This window comes from Garra rufa, chromosome 19 (genome assembly GCF_049309525.1).
Source record: "Garra rufa chromosome 19, GarRuf1.0, whole genome shotgun sequence".
Taxonomy (NCBI): domain Eukaryota; kingdom Metazoa; phylum Chordata; class Actinopteri; order Cypriniformes; family Cyprinidae; genus Garra; species Garra rufa.
The window spans coordinates 23122395-23141793 of NC_133379.1; the positions used below are offsets into that span (position 1 = coordinate 23122395).

The window sequence follows — 19399 nt, forward strand, 5'->3', positions numbered from 1 at the left end:
TAGGCAGCCAGTGGATTTTCGTGCGTGGTACGGGTAGCGGCTCAACCCTGGCTGAACGACAAATGCTAAAGCTCTACTTCCTGTAATCCAAATCTCCCCGGCTACAGTTGACATGGAGTAAAAGCTGTTCTAATACAATGCCCGTTAACGTTTGTGCCGTTTAAATAACATCGGAAAACTCATTCAGTCATCCAGCACATTATTACACCGGATTGCATCATAACCTGTTTGTTTCGCCTTGTCTTCTGACTGGGCAACGTTTCCCTGGTGTTTGCGACATAGAAAGATGAAAGCTTGTTTGTTTCCTAATTTCCTGTAGAATGTTTTCTCTTGATTTGAATTAGTTATAATTAATTCAAATGGAATTTTCTGGAAGCACTTGTTTAAAGCTGAAGTGTGTTTAATTTTAAAATGCCTTCGCTATCTCTGCTCAATAGAAGCAATTATAAATACGCCATTTGTAGATGAATTTCTCTAAACAGTGTCTCTGTGGTGCTATTAATGACCATTGAGTTTGGGATTGGACTATGTGACAGAGCAATTGCAGTACACCTTTTGTTATTAATGTTGCAATACAGTTTGGAGTAGAGCGGAAATTGCACACTTCACCTTTAAAGAAAGGGGGGATATGTAATATATATCAAAATTGGCTGTGAAGTATAAACACAATGTCAAATACCAGGAAAGTTGCCTGATCCGTGTTTCTTGATTGTATGTGTCTTCGTGTCTCTTATCATTCCACATTTCTCATTATTTGGCTATCGTTGTCTGTTCATTCTCGACTTGCTGTCATTGCTGTGCTTTTAACATGCTACGGCCTTCTTACTTTGTTTTTTACTAACTTGCTTGAACTTTCCTTTGATATTCTTTTCTAATCTTGATTAACCTTTTACTTAACTTAATTTTCTGTATTTGACCTATTCTCTGTCTCTCTCTCTCTCTTTTTTCTCTCTCCCTCTCTCCCAATTTCGTTCCCTGTTTTTTCCTTCCCTCCCTCTTTCCCTTTTTCTGTCTCCATGTGTAAAATCGGACATCACCGGATCATCGCATTTTCAAACACGCACTCAAAACTTTGTTTTTTCCCCATTTTTGCTTTTTTTTTCTTGTGCACTGTCCCTGTGGTCTTCGGGTGTCTTTTTTGGTGTGGTGGTGTGGGATGTGTGGTCTCAGCAACCCTTGGCTGCTCCTCTGTGACGTACGCTCTCGTCACTCTCATGTTCTCCATGCTGACTGTGCTAGTGCTCTCATAAACTGGGGCTCGCCAGAGGAGAGGAGCCCCGTCCACTCTTCAACCACACCCTTCAGTTTTCTACGCCTTTCTGATCCTCTCGCAGGCTTAACAAACAAACAAACAAACAAAAAAGAATATCAGTTACATGTATTGGAATTAAGCAGAGTGTTCGGTGCTTGTATCATTCTGTTTTCTTTTTTGTTTCTTGTCATTTTTAGTTTCTTATTCATTTTATGTTTAAGCAAGGCAACGTTGGTGTGTTTGAAAAGGTGTTTTTCAAACTGTGGACTTTTTTGGAGTGTTGTAGAAAATCTTTCCCTATCAAGAAGCCTGATATTAATCTCGATATAATTATTCTAGGGCCCATTTAGGAGATAAAAAGTCCTTATTTTCATTACCTTCATTAATTTTAAGTTTCTTATTCTTTTTTTGTTCTTCTTCTTATTATTATTAAGATATTAACTAATTTGGAAGGGTGTTTTTAAGGAATAGGCACCAAGTTTGTGTGTTGACATGGAAATGTGTTTTTGTGACAAAATGTACATAATTTTAGACGATTCAGAAAATATATACTTTCTGTAATGGACTTTTATTTACATTTTCTTTTCTCTGCTTCTTACTTGAAAAGACCATTCAAAACTAATGCTACTGCTGTTAAACTCATTCACGTCAATAAGTGTCATTTTCAACCGTGTAATTTAATTATGTTCTGTAATACATTTTTTGTATACACGTACCAGTATGGTGTCATGCAGTAATCATTGTAGGTTTTAAGAAAATACGGTAAGCTAGATGGATTGTTTTGTTTATTTTGTGTTTTTGAACACAGATTTCGAGTCGAAGTCTCGTGGCAGCGAGTTGCATGGGACCGTAATGCGTGACCGTTTCATGTTTGTCCCATGATGACATGGTGCTCAATGTTGGTTCGGAGGGACCCACAGAGCCTTTTACTTTTAAAGGGCAGGAGTGTTCTGCAGAACTTCTGATTGACCATCTCTACTCTGAAATGCTAAATTCCTTAAGGCTGTTTTTTCTTGCTTAGACAGGATTTAACATAAACACCCCCCAGACTGAATTTTAATGCGAAACCCACAAGCGTTCTTGTGTGCATGGCACCGCCTCCGTTGTAACCGTATAAATCAATTTCGAACATTAGCGATGGACGGATACAGGTATGGACGTCGACTGACCTCCAGCCGGCTGTCTGTGTTAAAGAAGATGGTGGTCAGTTTACATGTCCGAGGCTGCCGTATGCCATCGAGAGCGGAGATACTAGTGTCATTATTATGCAAGACCTATGCAGGCATTTCCTGGGAGGGTGTTGAGTAAAGTGCAACTAATGTAATTAAGTGTCTTACAGTATAAAAGCTCATATATATATGGCAGGGTTATGAAAATAAATGGGGGAGGGAATGGGGGTGGTTTGTTCAATAAAATGGAGTAGCATTTGTTTCCCATTTTGGAATGGATTCTCATGGTAATAAAGTGATGCGCCCTGGAGTTTTGACTCCTGGAAACGCATGTGCCAATCAGTTTGTCAGGCTCATCATTCATATGCAGGTGCATCTCTCTCTGTCCTTAATCGTTGTGTGTTGGTGCTAGGTGACATTTCATCAGAAAGCAGCACCCCTGTTTGGCCCGTCTAGGATGTTTAATGCCACTCCGGATGGATCTTCAGCTTCATTCAGACTAGCAGAACCAGAGGCAAAATGACTTGAGAATCCAAACTTGGCACCCGCAGAAGTGCCACTTGTTCGCACTTATCACTGAGAGTGACTGGAGACGGAGACAAGTGTCAAGTCTGGAGGTGTCTGAAATAACCTGAGAGTCCTTAGAACAGACTGAGCATTTGTAATGACCGTGCCATGAAGGTTAAAACGGGCTGATAGTGAAAAGTCACCTTCAGCAGATGCCTCTGGAGCATTTAAAAAGTATTCCAATGATCTGTTGTAGATATTCACAAATTGATATCATCTGCAGTTTGATTTTGATCCTGCAGTAGCTTTATTTAATACGTATAAATGTAATATTCAAAACAGGGGGTTGAAGTTTAGCTAGTTAGCGTTAGCTACCAGCTAGCCCCTGCCATAACTTTTCTGTTCATGGCCATTCAAAATTAACCACTTTTATATTACATAGAGTGCTGCAGTCGTGATGTCAAAACTCGGAAGACCCATTCGCCAAGAGTTTTTCCCGTGGTAAACATAAATTGACAATATTTTGTTTTGTTGTACAACATATTTAAAAAAAAAAACATTCTCTAGGGAATGGCAAATTAGTCTTCTGAGTTTTGACATCAATGCTGCATATTATATATGTGCTGCAACAATTCACATTACATTTACAGTTGTAAGTATTTGGCTTGAAAAATGTGTTCAGATCTGAGTGCCCATTAGCAAAGATGTCAGCTTCCAGGTACTTCCAGGTGCATGTGCCATGGGAATGCTAACAGCTAACACTGTCCTTGATTCAATCTAACACTTAAATATAGCATGCCCCACATTGTCAGTTTTTTTCACACCAATTTTCCGTATTCAGAACATGATAAGGTTTATAATATGTGGAGACGGCTCCAGTGTCTGGAAGACCTTTCAAGCACGCTGCTGAGTCAGCAGAGCAGGGCGTTTTTGGCCGGTGAAAGAGCTCAGCGAGACAGCCTTTGTGCTCAGATGTGTGCCGTGATTTATCGCACTTGTTAAAATGCAGGCTGAAGCTCAGGAAAACAAGTGCGGCCCACTCCGCGCCCCAAGCTAGGAGAAGCGCTCTCGGCCCTCTCCTGGCTGGCCAGTAGATTAAATCTGTCAGCCCTACCTCCCGTTACCCAGCCTCTTATACACTACCATGGAGTGTGTTGACTCCTACGATGGCTAGATTTCATCACAAAGTCCACAGCACCCGATTGCCTATCATACAGGTTTCTTGGTTTAAATTCGTAATACGTTTTTGATTATTAAAGGTCTATTGCAGTCTTGAACACAGTTTTCTGAGAGCAACTCAAGTGGAGCTGCAGGTTTTGATGAGGTGTTTTTTTTTTTTTCTTAGAATAGTTTTGTCTAATGCATTTTTCCTCCAGGTCTCCGTTGAGTGCATCCATAATTCATGATCTCCTTGATACATGTAGATGTATTTTAGGTCTTTATGTGGCTCCATCAATGATTTAGAAGGACGTTTCATTAGAGACACTTCATGCGAAGTTGCCTAGAACTCGATATAAGCCTAATTGCAAATTCAGTCAGCTTGTTCATCTTAATTCACGGTATAATCTATGGCTGTATACTCACAAGAATACTTGAGTGAAGTGCCAATAGAGTGTTAGGCTAACAATAAACTATGTTAGCTCAATTTTTATGAACAGCCGCCATATTATATCATCAAAGCTGTGTGCAACCAGATGCATGCATGTGTTTTTTGTCAGGTGAAGATGTCTTAATATATAGAAAAAGTTAAATTAGAATTTGCTTACAATGAAGATGTTCTAAGGATAAATCAACCTTTTACAGAACAACTGCTTTATGATAGTAGGTATTAGCTTTTCAATTGTGTGTGTATATATATATATATATATATATATATATACACACACACACACACACACACACACATACTTTTCTTAAATTTGTGACCCTAGACCACAAAACAAATCTTAAGTAGTATAGGTATATTTGTAGCAATAGGCAAAAATACATTGTATGGGTCAAAATTATCGATTTTTCTTTTATGGCAAAAATCATTAGGATATAAAGTAAAGATCATGTTCCATAAAGATATCTTAAATATATCTTATATAGATTATCTTAAATATATCAAAACTTCATTTTTGATCAGTAACGTGCATTGCTAAGAACTTCATTTGGACAACTTTAAAGGCGGTTTTCTCAATATTTTTATTTTCTTTTTTTTATAGTTGTATCTCAGCCAAATATTGTCATACCCTAACAAACCATACATCAATGCTTAGCAAATGCTTATGCAATACAAAGCTTATTTATTCAGCTTTCATATGATCTATAAATATCAATTTTAAAAAATGACCCTTATGACTGGTTTTGTGGTCCAGGGTTCTATATTATTTTATTTTAAATCAATATCTGTCCAAAATTATTTCCACATGGTTTACCATTTATAATGACAACTTGACAAACTAAGTAATCTCGCCAAAATTAAATCAAATATTTTAGTACAGATTAATATGAATTGAGTAAATATGAATTGCCATGTTTACCAACGCAACATGAAGCTCCAAATAGCTGATGTTTATTTCACCACATATTCATTGTGCGTTTTGTTTACTGATCCAGCCCATACATGTCCGTCTCAGTAGATCCTGTAGTTATTTAGCATTTTCATGATGTAGCTTGTCAGTCCTGGTAAGTAGTCTGTGTTTTCATGAGCTGAAAACACAGTTCTGCTTGTGTTTCTCCATCTCGTTTAATCCTTGTTTCCTTTTATTTGCATCAGTATGGCTTCTGTTTGTGTGTGTGTTGTGTGTGTGTGTGTGTGTTTCCGCAGGAGTTACCCCATAAGTGAATGCACTAAGAGCTGAATATTGAGATTATCTTCGCCGTTCCATGCCAGTGCAATTTCTCTGTTGAAATATGTGCATGAATACGATCAGAACAAGCCTTGTAGTTAACGTTCTGAACAAGACTGCTGAAGTTCTGTACAAAGAGAGTTAATTATCTCTGAATAAGCATGCTGGGTTCATTTCCATGTGAGTGATGAATGCCCTGCTTCAGAATGACGCTGTATGTGATGTTATGTTGTATACTGTGTGTGGATAACACATGAAAGGCATCCCGTTTTGGCAATGTGTGTGGTGAACCTAAACATTATGGGGGTGAATTCACTAAGAGTGAACGTGTTTGTTGTTTTAGTAATTCGAGAATTATGCAAACCCAGCAACAAAATCTGTGCTATTTGCACTGTGCATTTAAGATGTGAATGATATATCAGACTATAATCTGGCATACTTAACTGGAACTGTACAGCATTGTTTTAACACTGTGATCCAGGCACCTCTTTAAAATGTGTAAAATGGACTCATCTACACCACGCATTTGGATGTACGCCCGGTTCTAACGCTCTTCTCCATCGCTTGATTATCATTTGATGAATTACTGCTGCCATGATTAATAGAAAATGTACACAAACAAATAAAATTCTGCTATCCGCTCGTGGAAGTCTTGACGTTATGTCTTATGAGGTTGAATGCCTAATTTACAAAGAGAGGAGGATTTCAAAAACACAATGACTTAAAGAGACCATCCAAAAATGAAAAATCTCTCAACATTTACTCGTCATTTCAAACCTGTATGGCTTTCTTTATTCAAGACCAAATAAAGAAACTTCTCTTTTTGTCCATATACTGAATGTAAATGGGATCCAGTGTTGTTTTGCACTTGTTTACTTTTATTATACGGACAAAAACAGATGAAACATTCTTCTTTTATGTTCCAAAGAATACAGGTTTGGAACGACATGAAGGTGAGTAAATGATGACAGAACATTCATTTTTGGTTGAACTATTCCTTTAATAAAATAAAGTGCAGTTGTTTAGTGAATTCACCCTTAAGTGTTTCTCTGAGTGTGTTGGCTTTAGTCCTAACTGCCTTCAACAAACCAATCCTTTCAGCTCAGCATTCAAAAGAGACTATATAGTTGTCATTTTTTACTAGATTGCATGGATGGCACTTTGGAAAAGCCTCACACTTGCCTGGTCTCCAATGACATAATTTTTTTCTGACTTTCTCCTCTTCCTCCTTTCCAAAGAAACCAGCTCAGGATTGAGCACCGGGGCTATCGTGGGCATCCTCATCGTGGTCTTCGTCCTCCTCCTCTTTGGCGTGGACGTCACCTGCTACTTCCTCAACAAGTGTGGCCTCCTCATGTGCATTGCTGTCAACTTCTGTGGCAAGCCTGGGCCCTCTGCCAAAGGGAAGGATATCGAGGAGGGAAAAGCCGCTTTCACGTGAGCCTGTCTTTTCGTTTCCCTCTCATCTGTGTGTGTTCCCTTGTCCGATAACGCCATCCATCACGGCTCTTCCATCTTTATCGCCCCCATCAGCTCTACAGGAGGGTTTGGGGCTGGGCTGATTGTGACATATCTGACTCTATGAATGAGAATGATGTGAATATTGGCTCATGGCGGCGGTGTTGAGATAAGAGGAGAGGAGGAGAGGCGCATGCTGGTTCGGAATGAAAAGGCGGCCTGGTTGCATCTGTTTTAGTAGCCATTGAGAAATGCTAAGCAAAGAAAGCCTTTTGTAACTAGCAAGTTATTATATCCATATTTTAGTCATTTTATTGTACTGAAGGGCTCAACAATAGGGTTTTTGGGGGGAGGGGTATATATTTGCATTTTGTCATTGACAAATCTAAAATGTTTTTTACTTGATTTGACAACAGTTTTATAAAAAAAGCCATTTTGACATTTTTTGTCAGATTAATAAAGATAGATGATCAGATGATGATGAAAATAAGAGGGATCGTACAAATGCATGTCATTTTTTATTTAGTACTGACCTGAATAAGATATTTCACATAAAAGATGTTTGCATATAGTCCACAAAAGAAAATAATAGTTGAATTTATAAAAATGACCCAGTTCAAAAGTTTACATCCCCTTGATTCTTAATACTGTTTTCTTGCCTAAATCATCCACAGCTGTATTTGTTTTCTTTCTTTTTTTTTTAGTGATAGTTGTTCATGAGTCCCTTGTTCATCCTGAACAGTTAAACTGCCTGCTGTTCTTCAGAAAAGTGCTTCAGGTCCCACAAATGATTTAGTTTTCCAGCATTTTTGTGTATTCGAACCCTTTACAACAATGACTGTATGATTCTGAGATCCACCTTTTCACACTGAGGACAACTGAGGGACTCATATGCAACTATTACAGAAGGTTCAAACGCTTCAGAAGGGAAAACCATGCATTAAGAGCCAGGGGGTGAAAACTTTTGAACAGAATGGAGATGTACTTTTTTCGTATTTTGCCTAAATATCATATTTTTGTCATTTAGTACTGCCCTTCAGAGACTACAGAAGATACTTGCATGTTTCCCAGAAGATAAAATAAGTTAAATTTATTTAAAATGTTTTCACCCCCAGCTGTGAACTATATGTAAACATCTTTTACGTGAAATGTCTTATTCAGATCAGTACTAAATAAACAATAACATGCTTTTTGTCTGATCGCTCTTATTTTAATCAAATAATTAACATTTCGCAGATTCTGAAAGGAGGATGTAAACTTTTGACCTCACCTATAGATGCTAATTTGAACAAATCCTGATCTATGTTAGCCAACATTGTTCACTACGTGTTTGCAAGCCATAAATTCACATCCCTTGTGACGTTGGTTTATGTGAGTAACTCTGGTGTTTCATCATTTACAGTAAGGATGAATCTAAGGAGCCTATTGTGGAGGTAAGGACTGAGGAGGAACACACACCAAACCATGAAGGAGGAGGACGCACCGAACCCAATGAGACCACCCCTCTGACCGACCCTGAGTGAGTCCCAAAAACACACACACACGCAGTTCAAAACACAAAACTCCAGTCTTTTCTTCAGGTTATTAACATCTACTTGTGTTTAACAGTCTCTCTGTTGTAATTTAATGGTGTAGATATCACACACCCCTCACTTTTTGTGATTACCTAACATGGGATGTTTTATTTTGAAATGCATGTTACTTACTGATGTATGTGTATGTATGTTTTGCCTTGGCCTTCCCTCCCTCCCTCCCTCCCTCCCTCCCTCCCTCTTTTTTCTTTGTGTGGATCTCCTTCTCCCCATCTCCTCTCTCTCCCTTCCCGCTGTCCTCACAGGCACGCTGCTGACACCACAGCAACAGTAGTGGACTTGCTTCCCTCTGTAACCACTAACTCAGACCCCGGCACTGACAGTCCTGCTAGCGATAGCACCACCCTTACCTCGAGCACCGCCCCTGCGGCTGACCCTAAAGTGGCCCCTAAAGCCATCCCCCAATCCAGTACTCCCAAACCTAGCGTCACCTCTTCCACCTCCCCACAAGCTGCTCCTGCAGCCGTGGCCCCTCTGGTGGACCTGAGCGATACGCCCTCCAACCAGACCTCAAAGCCCTTAGATGATTCAACCCCTGCAGATCTGGCCAAAGCTGTTGGCCAGAGCCCGGCTGAGCCGGCCAATCCCCCCCAAAGTAAGGACTCTCAGGTACAGGGAGGAGCCCACCAGACCACAGATAGTGACCCTGCCAAGGAAGCGCTGGGCAAGCCCTCCAGCGACTCCTCCAGCGCACCGTCCGCACCCAACCAGGACGAGTATGGCCACCTCTAGATGTTTAGTTGTGTTTGTGTCCCTGTCCTTAACCATCTCCACTTTCTCAGTGTCTGTTTTCTTCGTCACCCCCCTTTCTCTTCGTATAACTCACTCAGTTTCTTCTCACTTCTTAATGTAAAATCAGAATTTCATCAGGTTCCTTGTGCATCTTCAGTCTTAGCGTATTCCCTTTGGTATTCAAATGAGAGATGACTTGGTGCACTGAGACAGCTTGTGCAGGTTTATTTGCACCTCTGTAAAAACCGGTTCAGTCGCGGCGCTTCAAAGCACATCGGCATTATAAATGTGTAAAATTGTTCTTTCGGTTTTGTTTTTCAGAGGGAGCTAATTGATTCCGCCATTATCGCTGGCAGGGCCTCATAATGATTGGTTGTCGCAAATGGCACAATTCCACAGCTGATGATTTTAAATGATGGCTTTCAAAGCTGAAAAGGACAGTGAGAAATAAATTAGCAGCCTTAATGGTGCTATTGAAAAAAAGAGCTTCTTAGAGAAGGCTAATGTATGATCGTTGTAATTACATTAACACAGCAGATGAGGTGCGGTGTCATTTGTGCCCCTGTGAGTGAAATGGCCATCTTCAAATGGCCAACTGATGTAACGAAAAAACAGCAGTGAAAAATGTTTTCATTAAAGATGTGCTGTGGACATAAAATTGAAATAACTCTGCATCTAACTTGCAGATTTTATGTCTCAACCAGTGATAGTAAAGACAGAAATCTGCACAGTACCTTTAAATATATAAAAAAATGAATTGTTTATTTAGTGCTGACCTGAATAAGATATTTCACATAAAAGATGTTTAGTCCACAAATGACCCCGTTGAATTCAAATACATTCTTAATACTGGGTTCTTACCTGAATGATCCACAACTGTGTTTTTTTGTTTAGTGATAGTTGTTCATTAATCCCTTGTTTGTTCTGAACAGTTAAACTGGCAGCTTTTTTTCAGGAAAAAACCTCCTGGTCCCACTAATTCTTTGGTTTTACAGCATTTTGTGTGTATTTGAACCCTTTCCAACAATGACTGTATGATTTTGAGATCCATCTTCTGTTCAAAAGTGTTTACTCCCTGGCTCTTAATGCATAATTTTTTGATCAGGAGCATTAGTGAACTTTTGAACCTTTTGTAATAGAGTCCCTCAGTTGTCAGTGTGAAAAGGTGGATCTTAAAATCGCACAGTCATTGTTGGAAAGGGTTCAAATACACAAAAATGCTGGAAAACCAAAAAAATTGTGGGACCTGAAGGATTTTTCTGAAGAACAGCAGGCGGTTTAAATTATATTTAAAGTGCATTCAAATAAAAAAAGTTATATTAAATTGTAATAATATTTCAGAACATTACTGTTTTTACTTTATTATTATCAAATAAATGCAGCTTTGCTGAACATAAGAAACTTTCAAAAACATTAAAAAAAAATTGTACAGACCCAAAACTTCACCAAACTTTATTACTGAAAATAATGTCTCTGTGAAACATTGTGAAGACAACACAAATTAAATTAGAGTCTTGTTTAGTTGATCCAAATGGCCTCAAACAAATCTCTTGAATGTATTCCAAAAAATCTCTGCCATGAACTTAAGCAAAACCAGCCAGGACTTTTTCTCCATCTGACAGAAGATTTGAATGGATTTGGTCCATGGCTCTGAATCCTAAATGCGCCAGAGACGCCAGAATGACAGTAGTTACAATTGTTTTATGGCACATTATTGTCGTACTAAGCTATGTTGTTGTGAAATTGAACTGAAACTAGTAAAAATTTCAGCTAGAATGGACAAAATATACATAAATTAAATAACCCTCCTCTTTAGTCGCTGGAGCCATGCTGAAAGCACCGGAGCAGCACCTCTGAATAGCATGGTTTCATTCATTCAAGGGTGCATATTGCAAAATTAAACGAACATTTCACATCTGACAGATTCCGTCCTGCTAGCTTTGTGGAGCTGCCTAATGGAGCCAGAAGTAGCGACGTCTCCAGACTCGCGTGAATCAGCCTCCTCAGTAGCGCACGCTCTCTCGCTCTGTTGCGAAGTACAGAGAAAATCGGCTGTTAAACAGTCAGCCAAGACTTCCAGCAGGGAATTAGCGGGAGCATGGCGTTTGTTAAATATTTACCAGAGACTTTGTTTTCCCCACTTCCATTTGTGCTCTGTAGTTTGCGCTTTCTATGTACAGCCCAGTCAGCGCATGTCAGGCTTGTTCTCTCTCTCTCTCTTTCTCTCAGTTCGGCTCAGTTGTCTAATTCAAGCAGGAACACTCCAGGGAAGTTGCCTCTCATTGGTTGCCACCTGAGCTTATTGGCTCTGTCTAGTTTTTCGGCTACCTGAGCGACTTCCCTGGTCTTCACAGAGCCCGCAGAATATCAATGGAACTCTGCCATCTTTAGAGTCTCGAGACGCCTAAAGTCAGAGTTTTTCCCCATCAACAATGAGAGTTTGCACTTTTAAAGACATCTCGCCAAGGATGCAAACTGACAAATGACGGAAGTCTTTCTTGCAGTGAAGGAATAATGATGCTTTGTGTCAGGTGCAATCGTTCGGCAGGACTCTGCACACTTGGCCGCTCTTCATAAGAGCCCAGAATGTGATCAGATAGCTTTATTGTGATGAGGGACCAACAGCTCAGACCTCGGACACCGACAAAGCAGCTTGCTCTTGTGTCGTACCACTGAGATCGTGTAGATTGTAACACAAGACTTTTCTACAAAGCCTCTCTGTGGCTCTGCCTATGCAAGAGCGCTCGACACCGCCGCCGGTGGTCCTCCGCAACACCGTAGAAGCTGTTGCTGCCTGGGCATGTTTGATGAATATAATGAACAGTCATTCACAGCTGATATGAGCCTGGCAGCCAGGCAAGTGTGCTAAAAATAGGACTGAAGGGAACGTGTTAGAAATGCGACAGAGACCGTCCTTCTCCATTCCCTGCCAGCAAAGCTCATCTTTAATTTTCGTGGTTCATTATGCATTTATGAATGATTTGGCACACCAGTACAGTCAATTCCATTACAGGAATTATCAGCACTCGCAAAGAATCAGCCTACTGCAAAATAATTTAAGTAAACTTCCTTTTTTTGAGGCCCACTATGTGCTCTGTCAGCTCCCTTGAGAACAAACGTCTGTGTGCCTGTAAAATATTCCGTAATAGGCAGTTTGCGGCAGATGATTTTCATTTATTTATGATTTATTATTTATTATTATGCTCAAGCCTGACCCCAAGAGACAAGCGCTCTGTGTATCAACAAACTATTACACAGCCAATAAGCGCGGAGGGAGAGGTTAACATTTATGTAGTTTTATGAGGATTGTGTCTGCAGCTGAGTTTACGCTGCAGAAACGCTGCACCAGTGCCATGGATTTACTGTTCACAGCAAGGTTTATCTCGAATATTACAGATCATATAAATCATACCTGCATGCACTGTTCCTCTGTCCTCATACATGCTCATGCTCATGAATAATCTTTGATGTTCACATAAGATAACCAAACAAATATGGTTAGCTGTGAAATTGATTGGCTACACTAAAGCCTGTTCCCTCAAAATTTAAAGGGACAGAAAATGTGTTATCATATTTGCTTCCTCATGTTGTTTCAAACCTCTGTTGCCCTTTTGTAAATTTGTAAAAACGTACTGACGCCCTTTCCATATTATGAAATGAGAATGGGAAAAGCATGATAAAATTAACATTGAAAACATCGAAGCTAATTTTCAAGTAGACATTAACTTTATTTTAAAAAAAACACACGTTTGTAGTCTAAAGAAGTATATCTCGCCTAAAACCTTTTAAAACTACATTCCGTGACACAAAAACAGTATTATTTATATCATTCAAGAAGATACACAGTGCCTTGCCAAAGTATTCATACCCCTTCATGTTTTTACATTTTATGTTGCGTTGCTGCCTTATGTTAAACTGCTTTAAATTACTTTTTTCCACATCAATCTACACTCCATACACCATAATGACAACGCAAAAACTGAATTGTTACAACTTCATAAATGTATTAAAAAAAAGTACATTGCATAAGTATTCATACCCTTAACTCAGTACTTAATTGAAGCACATTTACAGCCTCAAGTTTTTATGGGTATGATGCAACAAGTTTTGCACATTATCTGCCATTCTTCTCCTCACATCTTCACCTCTCAAGCTCTGTCAGGTTGGATGGGGGCTGGCAGACTTTTTTAGGTTTCTCTAGAAATGTTTGATTGGGTTCAGGCCCAGGCTCTGGCTTGGTCACTCAAGGACATTCACAGAGTTGCCTATAAGCCACTCTTGCTGTGTGCTTAGGGTCATTGTCCTGTTGGAAGGTGAACCTTTTGCCCAGCCTGAGGTTTTGAATTCTCTGGACTGGGTTTTTATCTCTATATTTTGTTGTGCTGCACTTTTCTCCTGCTCTCACAAGTCCCTCAGTCCCTGCCGCTGAAAAACAGCCCCACAGTATGAGGCTGCTACCAGCACACTTTACTGTTGGGATTTTACTGTGCAGGTGATGAGCAGTGCCTGGTTTCCTCCAAACATTATGCTTGGAATTGAGGTTCATCAGATCAGAGAATCTTGTTTTTCACCGTTTGAGGGTTCTTAAGGTGCTTTTATTGCAAGTTCCAAGTGTGTTTTTAATGTGTCTTCACTGAGGAAAGGGTTTAAGTATGGTGGCCACACCACCCTAAAGACAAGATTGGTGGAGTGTTGCATTGATGTTTGTCCTTCTGTAGATTTCTCCTATCTCCACATATGATCATGGAGCTCAACTAGAAAGAGCTTCAGGTTCTTGGTCACCACTCTAACCAAAGCCATGAGGCCAACTCAAAGAAGAGTCCTAGTTGTTCCAAACTTCATCCATTATGGATTATGGAGACTACATGCTTCTGTGAACCTTTAATGGGGCTTAGTTTTTGCTCTGATATGCATTTTCAGCTGTTAGACCTTTTATTAAAACTTGTGTGCCTTTCCAAATCATACCCATTCAATTGAATTTGCCACAGGTTAACTTCACTGTAGTAACATCTACAAGCGATTTGCCATAATGGTGTATGGAGTTGATACTGATGTGGAAAAAAGTAATTTAAAGCAGTTTAACAAAAGGCAGCAACTTAACAAAGCGTAAAAAGTGCAGTAGCACAGTAGACAGTGCTACCATATGAAGACTTTGACTATGACTCGTGAGCCACATTTATGATCATTTTATACTGTTTCTTTGTCATTTTTGGAGCACTGAGTCCCAGTCTTCATTCACTTTTATTATACTGAAAAGAAAGCCTAGCATATTCTTCAGTTTCGTCAAAATCCATCTTTTGTGTTCCACTGAAGAAAGAAAGAAACTCACACAGTTTTGAAAGAACATGAGGGTGAATAAATCACGACAGAACAGTCATTTTTGGGTGAGCCCAAAGAGAGGGGAAGCTGCCAAATAGAGGACTGAAAGACACTTCTGATAAACTTCTCTTTTCTCTTCCCCCAGTGGTAAAATCATTGTAGATGACAAAAGTAAAGCACCGGAGACGGAGGTAAACAAAACCCCGGCGGAGGTGAAGACAGTCCCCAATGAAGCCCCCCAAACGAACGGCAACGAGAGCAAAGCATGATCCGGAATCGGCGAGCGCACGACAGTCGCAGACAGACAGCACCACACCACCACCACCATCACCATCACATCTCATATACAAGGGTTTCTTTTTTCAGTGTCTTTGAGTTCGCAGAACAAACCACGTCTATAGATGTATAGAGCGCCTGAAGTGCTCGCACACATGCCTTTTATTTTATACTTTTCGATTGTTTTTACTATTGAAATGTTTTGATTCTTTCATCAACGCAAGAAGGAACGATTCTTTACCTCTAGCGCAGTCTCCTTGACCTCTGTAAGAGCTACGTCTTTCGAGAAAATTCAGTATGAGAATCAACCATAGATTTCACCTTTACAAATTCACAAATGATGTCCCGTTTTATTACATGCAGTATTGCCATTGTTATCGTCTGCCACATAATTTTTGGGGAACATTTTTGGTGTTTAACTTGTGTTTAAATGTACAAAAGCAACCGTCTTTTATTTTATTTTTTGTCACATTATTTTTGAGAGCTAGCCATAGATTTGTAGCATGCTTGCTTTGCAGAATTATTTTTCTATATGTCCTTTTTTTGTTTTATCCCAGCAATTATTCTGATGTCCCTCATTAACACGTTAACACTGCTTTTCTAGCAAACCCAACATGAATGATTACACAGGGTAGAGGTCTGAACTAGCGATTAGGGTTATACTGTATGAATCACCACCACTACTTTATCGTTTTATGTTCTTTCATAATACAACACATCCTATTTTCCCTGAACCTTAGAGTTTCGTCTTCACTTTAAAGAAAGATAGAGAGTCAAAGAGGTTTCCCATCCCACTGTAAAAAGTTTACCAGTTTCAACTTAAAAATGTAAGTTCAGCAGCTGCCTTAAAATTTTGAGTTGAATCTACTTAAAACTACTATTCATTTCAACTCACGACAATAAAATGAGTTTAAATTACTTGTACTTTCAAGTTGATTTAACTTAAAATTGTAATGCAGCTGCTAAACTTAAGTTTTTAAGTTTTGAAACTGGTGAAAACTTTTTACAGTGCCCGCAAGTCCTTTAAAAAACATTAGGAACAACATGGAGCTCTTAGATATGGATTGGACTGCTTGAGAGAATACAGTACAAGCGTCGCTGCTGCGTTACATGCAGATAAAGCTGTTGCTCATGTCCGTAACGCTTGCGGGACGTCCCATATAATGTCTGCCTCAGGGTTGCCAGATTTTCATAACAAAACCCTCCTACTCAAAACAGTGGACTGCCTGTTGCTCCATTGGCGTTTGCCCCTGTAATTGATAAACGTTGCATTAAAATAAAGCTGTGCCCCTTTGATACTGATGAAAATTCAAATGCTTGTCGGTTTTTCATGTCTTAAATGGCCAAATTGTTGTTTTGCGTTTTATTTAAGCCATAGTACTCCGGTGTGGATCGTAGCATAAAGAATATTCAGCCTGACTTTTTTGTACAGTGTTTCTCATTCTTTAGGCTGCAAGCTTGTGCACTGTGAATGCGTGAAAATCCTAGTGTGAATACAGTGTGTTCTTTGTACTAGAGTAAAAAAAAAGTTTCCATAGGTTGTGAAAGCCGTAGCTGTTAGTTTCAACGATGTTCATCATGATAAGAATAAAAAAGAAAAGAAAAAAAAAAAACAATGACGGCAGCAGAAGTGAAATATGGACACAAAAGGAGTTGGTGCCTTCAATATTAACATCCTCTCGTACGTATGCAGGCCTGCGGTCTGGATTGGCCGAGGTGATGCTACTGTCTACCCCGACGCTGTCAGATGGTCCAGATCTGTAAACTGTAAAAAACTAGTTTTGTTTCTTGATCAAATGTGTCGTCACTTGGTCTTTTGGGTCTGAGGGTGTAAATGGATCGTGGTTTTCTTAAAACTTGAGTTCTCAAAATCTCGACAACATGCCTCTATTTAACTGATGCAAAATATATATATATACATATATAAATATAAATATATTCACACGGAAAACTGTCTCGATGCATTTCGTCTCATAGGCGCCCGAGGGTTGCCAGCTCACCCGCCATTTAATTACAAAATCTCTCGTTCATCCCATTTGGTCAAATGCCTTGTCGGTGACATCTATTTTTAAACCTGAAATAAGCATGCAATGTATTCTGAACTAGATGTCATTGGTGTTAAGGTTACGAATTGAATTGCTAAATAACTGAAAATGTCAAAGGCTTGTACATTTATCTGAATGTCAGTGAACTTTTGTCATTCATACGTTCACTGTTGTCGCTTTTGCTTTTACAAGACAAACATCAAGTGTTTTCAATGTAATAACTTTCATTATTAAGTCGTTAAACGTTATGCTACTTGAATGTACGTTTGTGTTCTGTTCCGCATTTGTAATGTAATAATATTAATAATGAAAGTTATTTTGAACGTGTTTCCAGCAGGATTCTGGTCTATAATAAGCATCTGAGAGCCCTTTCTTGTAATCAACAAGCTTTTGATTCGTACTGCCATTTAATGTGGGACCAATTTGTTTGTACGTTTACACACAGTTTACCACCGTGCCATCATGCCACTTTAAAGACAAAAGTCTGTTCAATCGATTGTTTCCAAAACGGCTCATCATCTGAGCAGATTAAGCCCGTTTGAGGTGTAATGGTTTCTCTCATCTATTCATTCTCATCTCAGACCGTTATAAGACATCCGTCACTTCATACCATACTGAGAGGCCCTTCTCACAGCTGTATACAGATTTTTACAAGTCAAATGTCACTTCCACCTCTCCCCCTCCACTGCCACTGCTGTAAATACTAACCGACAACAAAATCTGACTTCATTCTGTCAACAAAATTCTTGTGTTCAATAAAATGAAAAAAATATTTTATGTGTCCACTGTATCCTTTCACATGCACATATGTTTTGCACAACATTTTGGCTGTTGAAACTTCAAGACATTAATTTTAGATTTTGTAATTGTAAAGGGGTTCTGTTTATTTCTGGTTATTTCAGTACTTCAGCTTTAACTTTTCGTCTACTTTTTTTTCAGCTTTATTTTAATCAATGAAAACGTCTCTATGTTACGTATGTAACCATGGTTCCCTGAGAAGGGAACGAGACACCGCGTCCCCTAGGGGTCGCTATTGGGGAACGCCGCAGCGTGACTCGTGTCTGAAGAATGCATATGAAAAAACTACATGAAATGGCCGGTGGCAGCGTATGACGTCACCGCGGCACGACCGCCGCTGCTGGTGCGTCACTACCGGGCGTCACTGTATAAAGAGGCGCCGGTGTAAACACATCCGCTTCAACGTCTGAAACTTCTCGTCCGAAGCATGGCAAGAAAGTGTAGGGGACGCGGTGTCTCGTTCCCTTCTCAGGGAACCATGGTTACATACATAACCTAGAGACGTTCCCTTCCAAGGGAACTCTCACCGCGTCCCCTAGGGGTCGCTATTGGGGAATGGTTATACCCACGCTTCCATGCTGAGGGGAGTGCATGCTATGACAGCCAGCACTAAGCATTAATTCTGAGAAGAATTGCCCCAATTAGGACGTGGTGACGGCTGTTGGAACGTTTATCCCCCATGGCCAATGGCCTGAACTGTTACCCACTTACCTGGATGGGTCAAAGGACCCAGGGCACAGCTCAGGCTTGGAATCAAGCGATTCCTTCAGGAGAAACAGCTAAGTATAAACTTAGACTTATTTAGAACAGGAACTGCCAATACTACCGAGTCTAGTTCCCTCGGTGAACTGACTCACAGATAGAGACTAGCAGACCTGTCCTAGGACAGAAACCGTTCTAGCAGGGGTTACCATCAGGTAACACACCCTGGATAACTGATGGTCAGGAGATATCTAAGGTGATATCGAGTGGAGTTGGGCCCAGGGCGACCGGGGTTTTAAAACCAACTCAAGAATGGGAACGAAGGACCGTGTAACCCATACCATATAGGATTTTAGAAAAGAACCCAGAAACTCGGTGGGAACTTACCACTTATGTGGATTTGGAAAAAAGGGAGAAATTCGCTATACGGCATGGTGCTGCTTTGAAGGAACCTTGAATAAGGTGAGCTGCCAGCAGCCTGAAGAGACTTCTATGTAAGAAGCTCTTGATTCTAGCAACGTCAAGGGTAGGCTCCAAAACCCTGAAAGACAGGGAGGAATACCAACACCCGCCAGAGAGTGGTGTTCTAATAGGACCCTTTCCACAGAAAGGGGAGCAGCCAAAGTCATCTCGAGGCCCTGAAAAGGGGGAGCTCCTAGCTAGTCATGAAGCCTGAAGGGGAGCTTATACTCGACCCGGAAGTCAGGTACAGACA

At 40.0% G+C, this 19399-nt stretch overlaps 1 protein-coding gene across 6 annotated transcripts in view; it reads left to right on the forward strand.

Annotated features, from left to right (window-relative positions):
• Positions 1–17956, forward strand: part of ncam1a (neural cell adhesion molecule 1a) — a 293753-nt gene extending 275797 nt beyond the window's left edge. For 2 of the 6 annotated variants that reach the window (XM_073824852.1, XM_073824853.1), the window contains 4 exons: positions 7001–7199; positions 8623–8739; positions 9058–9528; positions 15009–17956. In XM_073824852.1, coding sequence (XP_073680953.1) covers positions 7001–7199; positions 8623–8739; positions 9058–9528; positions 15009–15132 — 911 coding nt within the window. In that variant the 3' untranslated portion in view covers positions 15133–17956. Of the gene's footprint in view, positions 1–1170; positions 2745–7000; positions 7200–8622; positions 8740–9057; positions 9529–15008 lie in introns of those variants that run through there. The other 4 variants (XM_073824854.1, XM_073824855.1, XM_073824856.1 and 1 more) reach the window with 2 other exon arrangements.
• The last annotated feature ends 1443 nt before the right edge of the window (positions 17957–19399 follow it).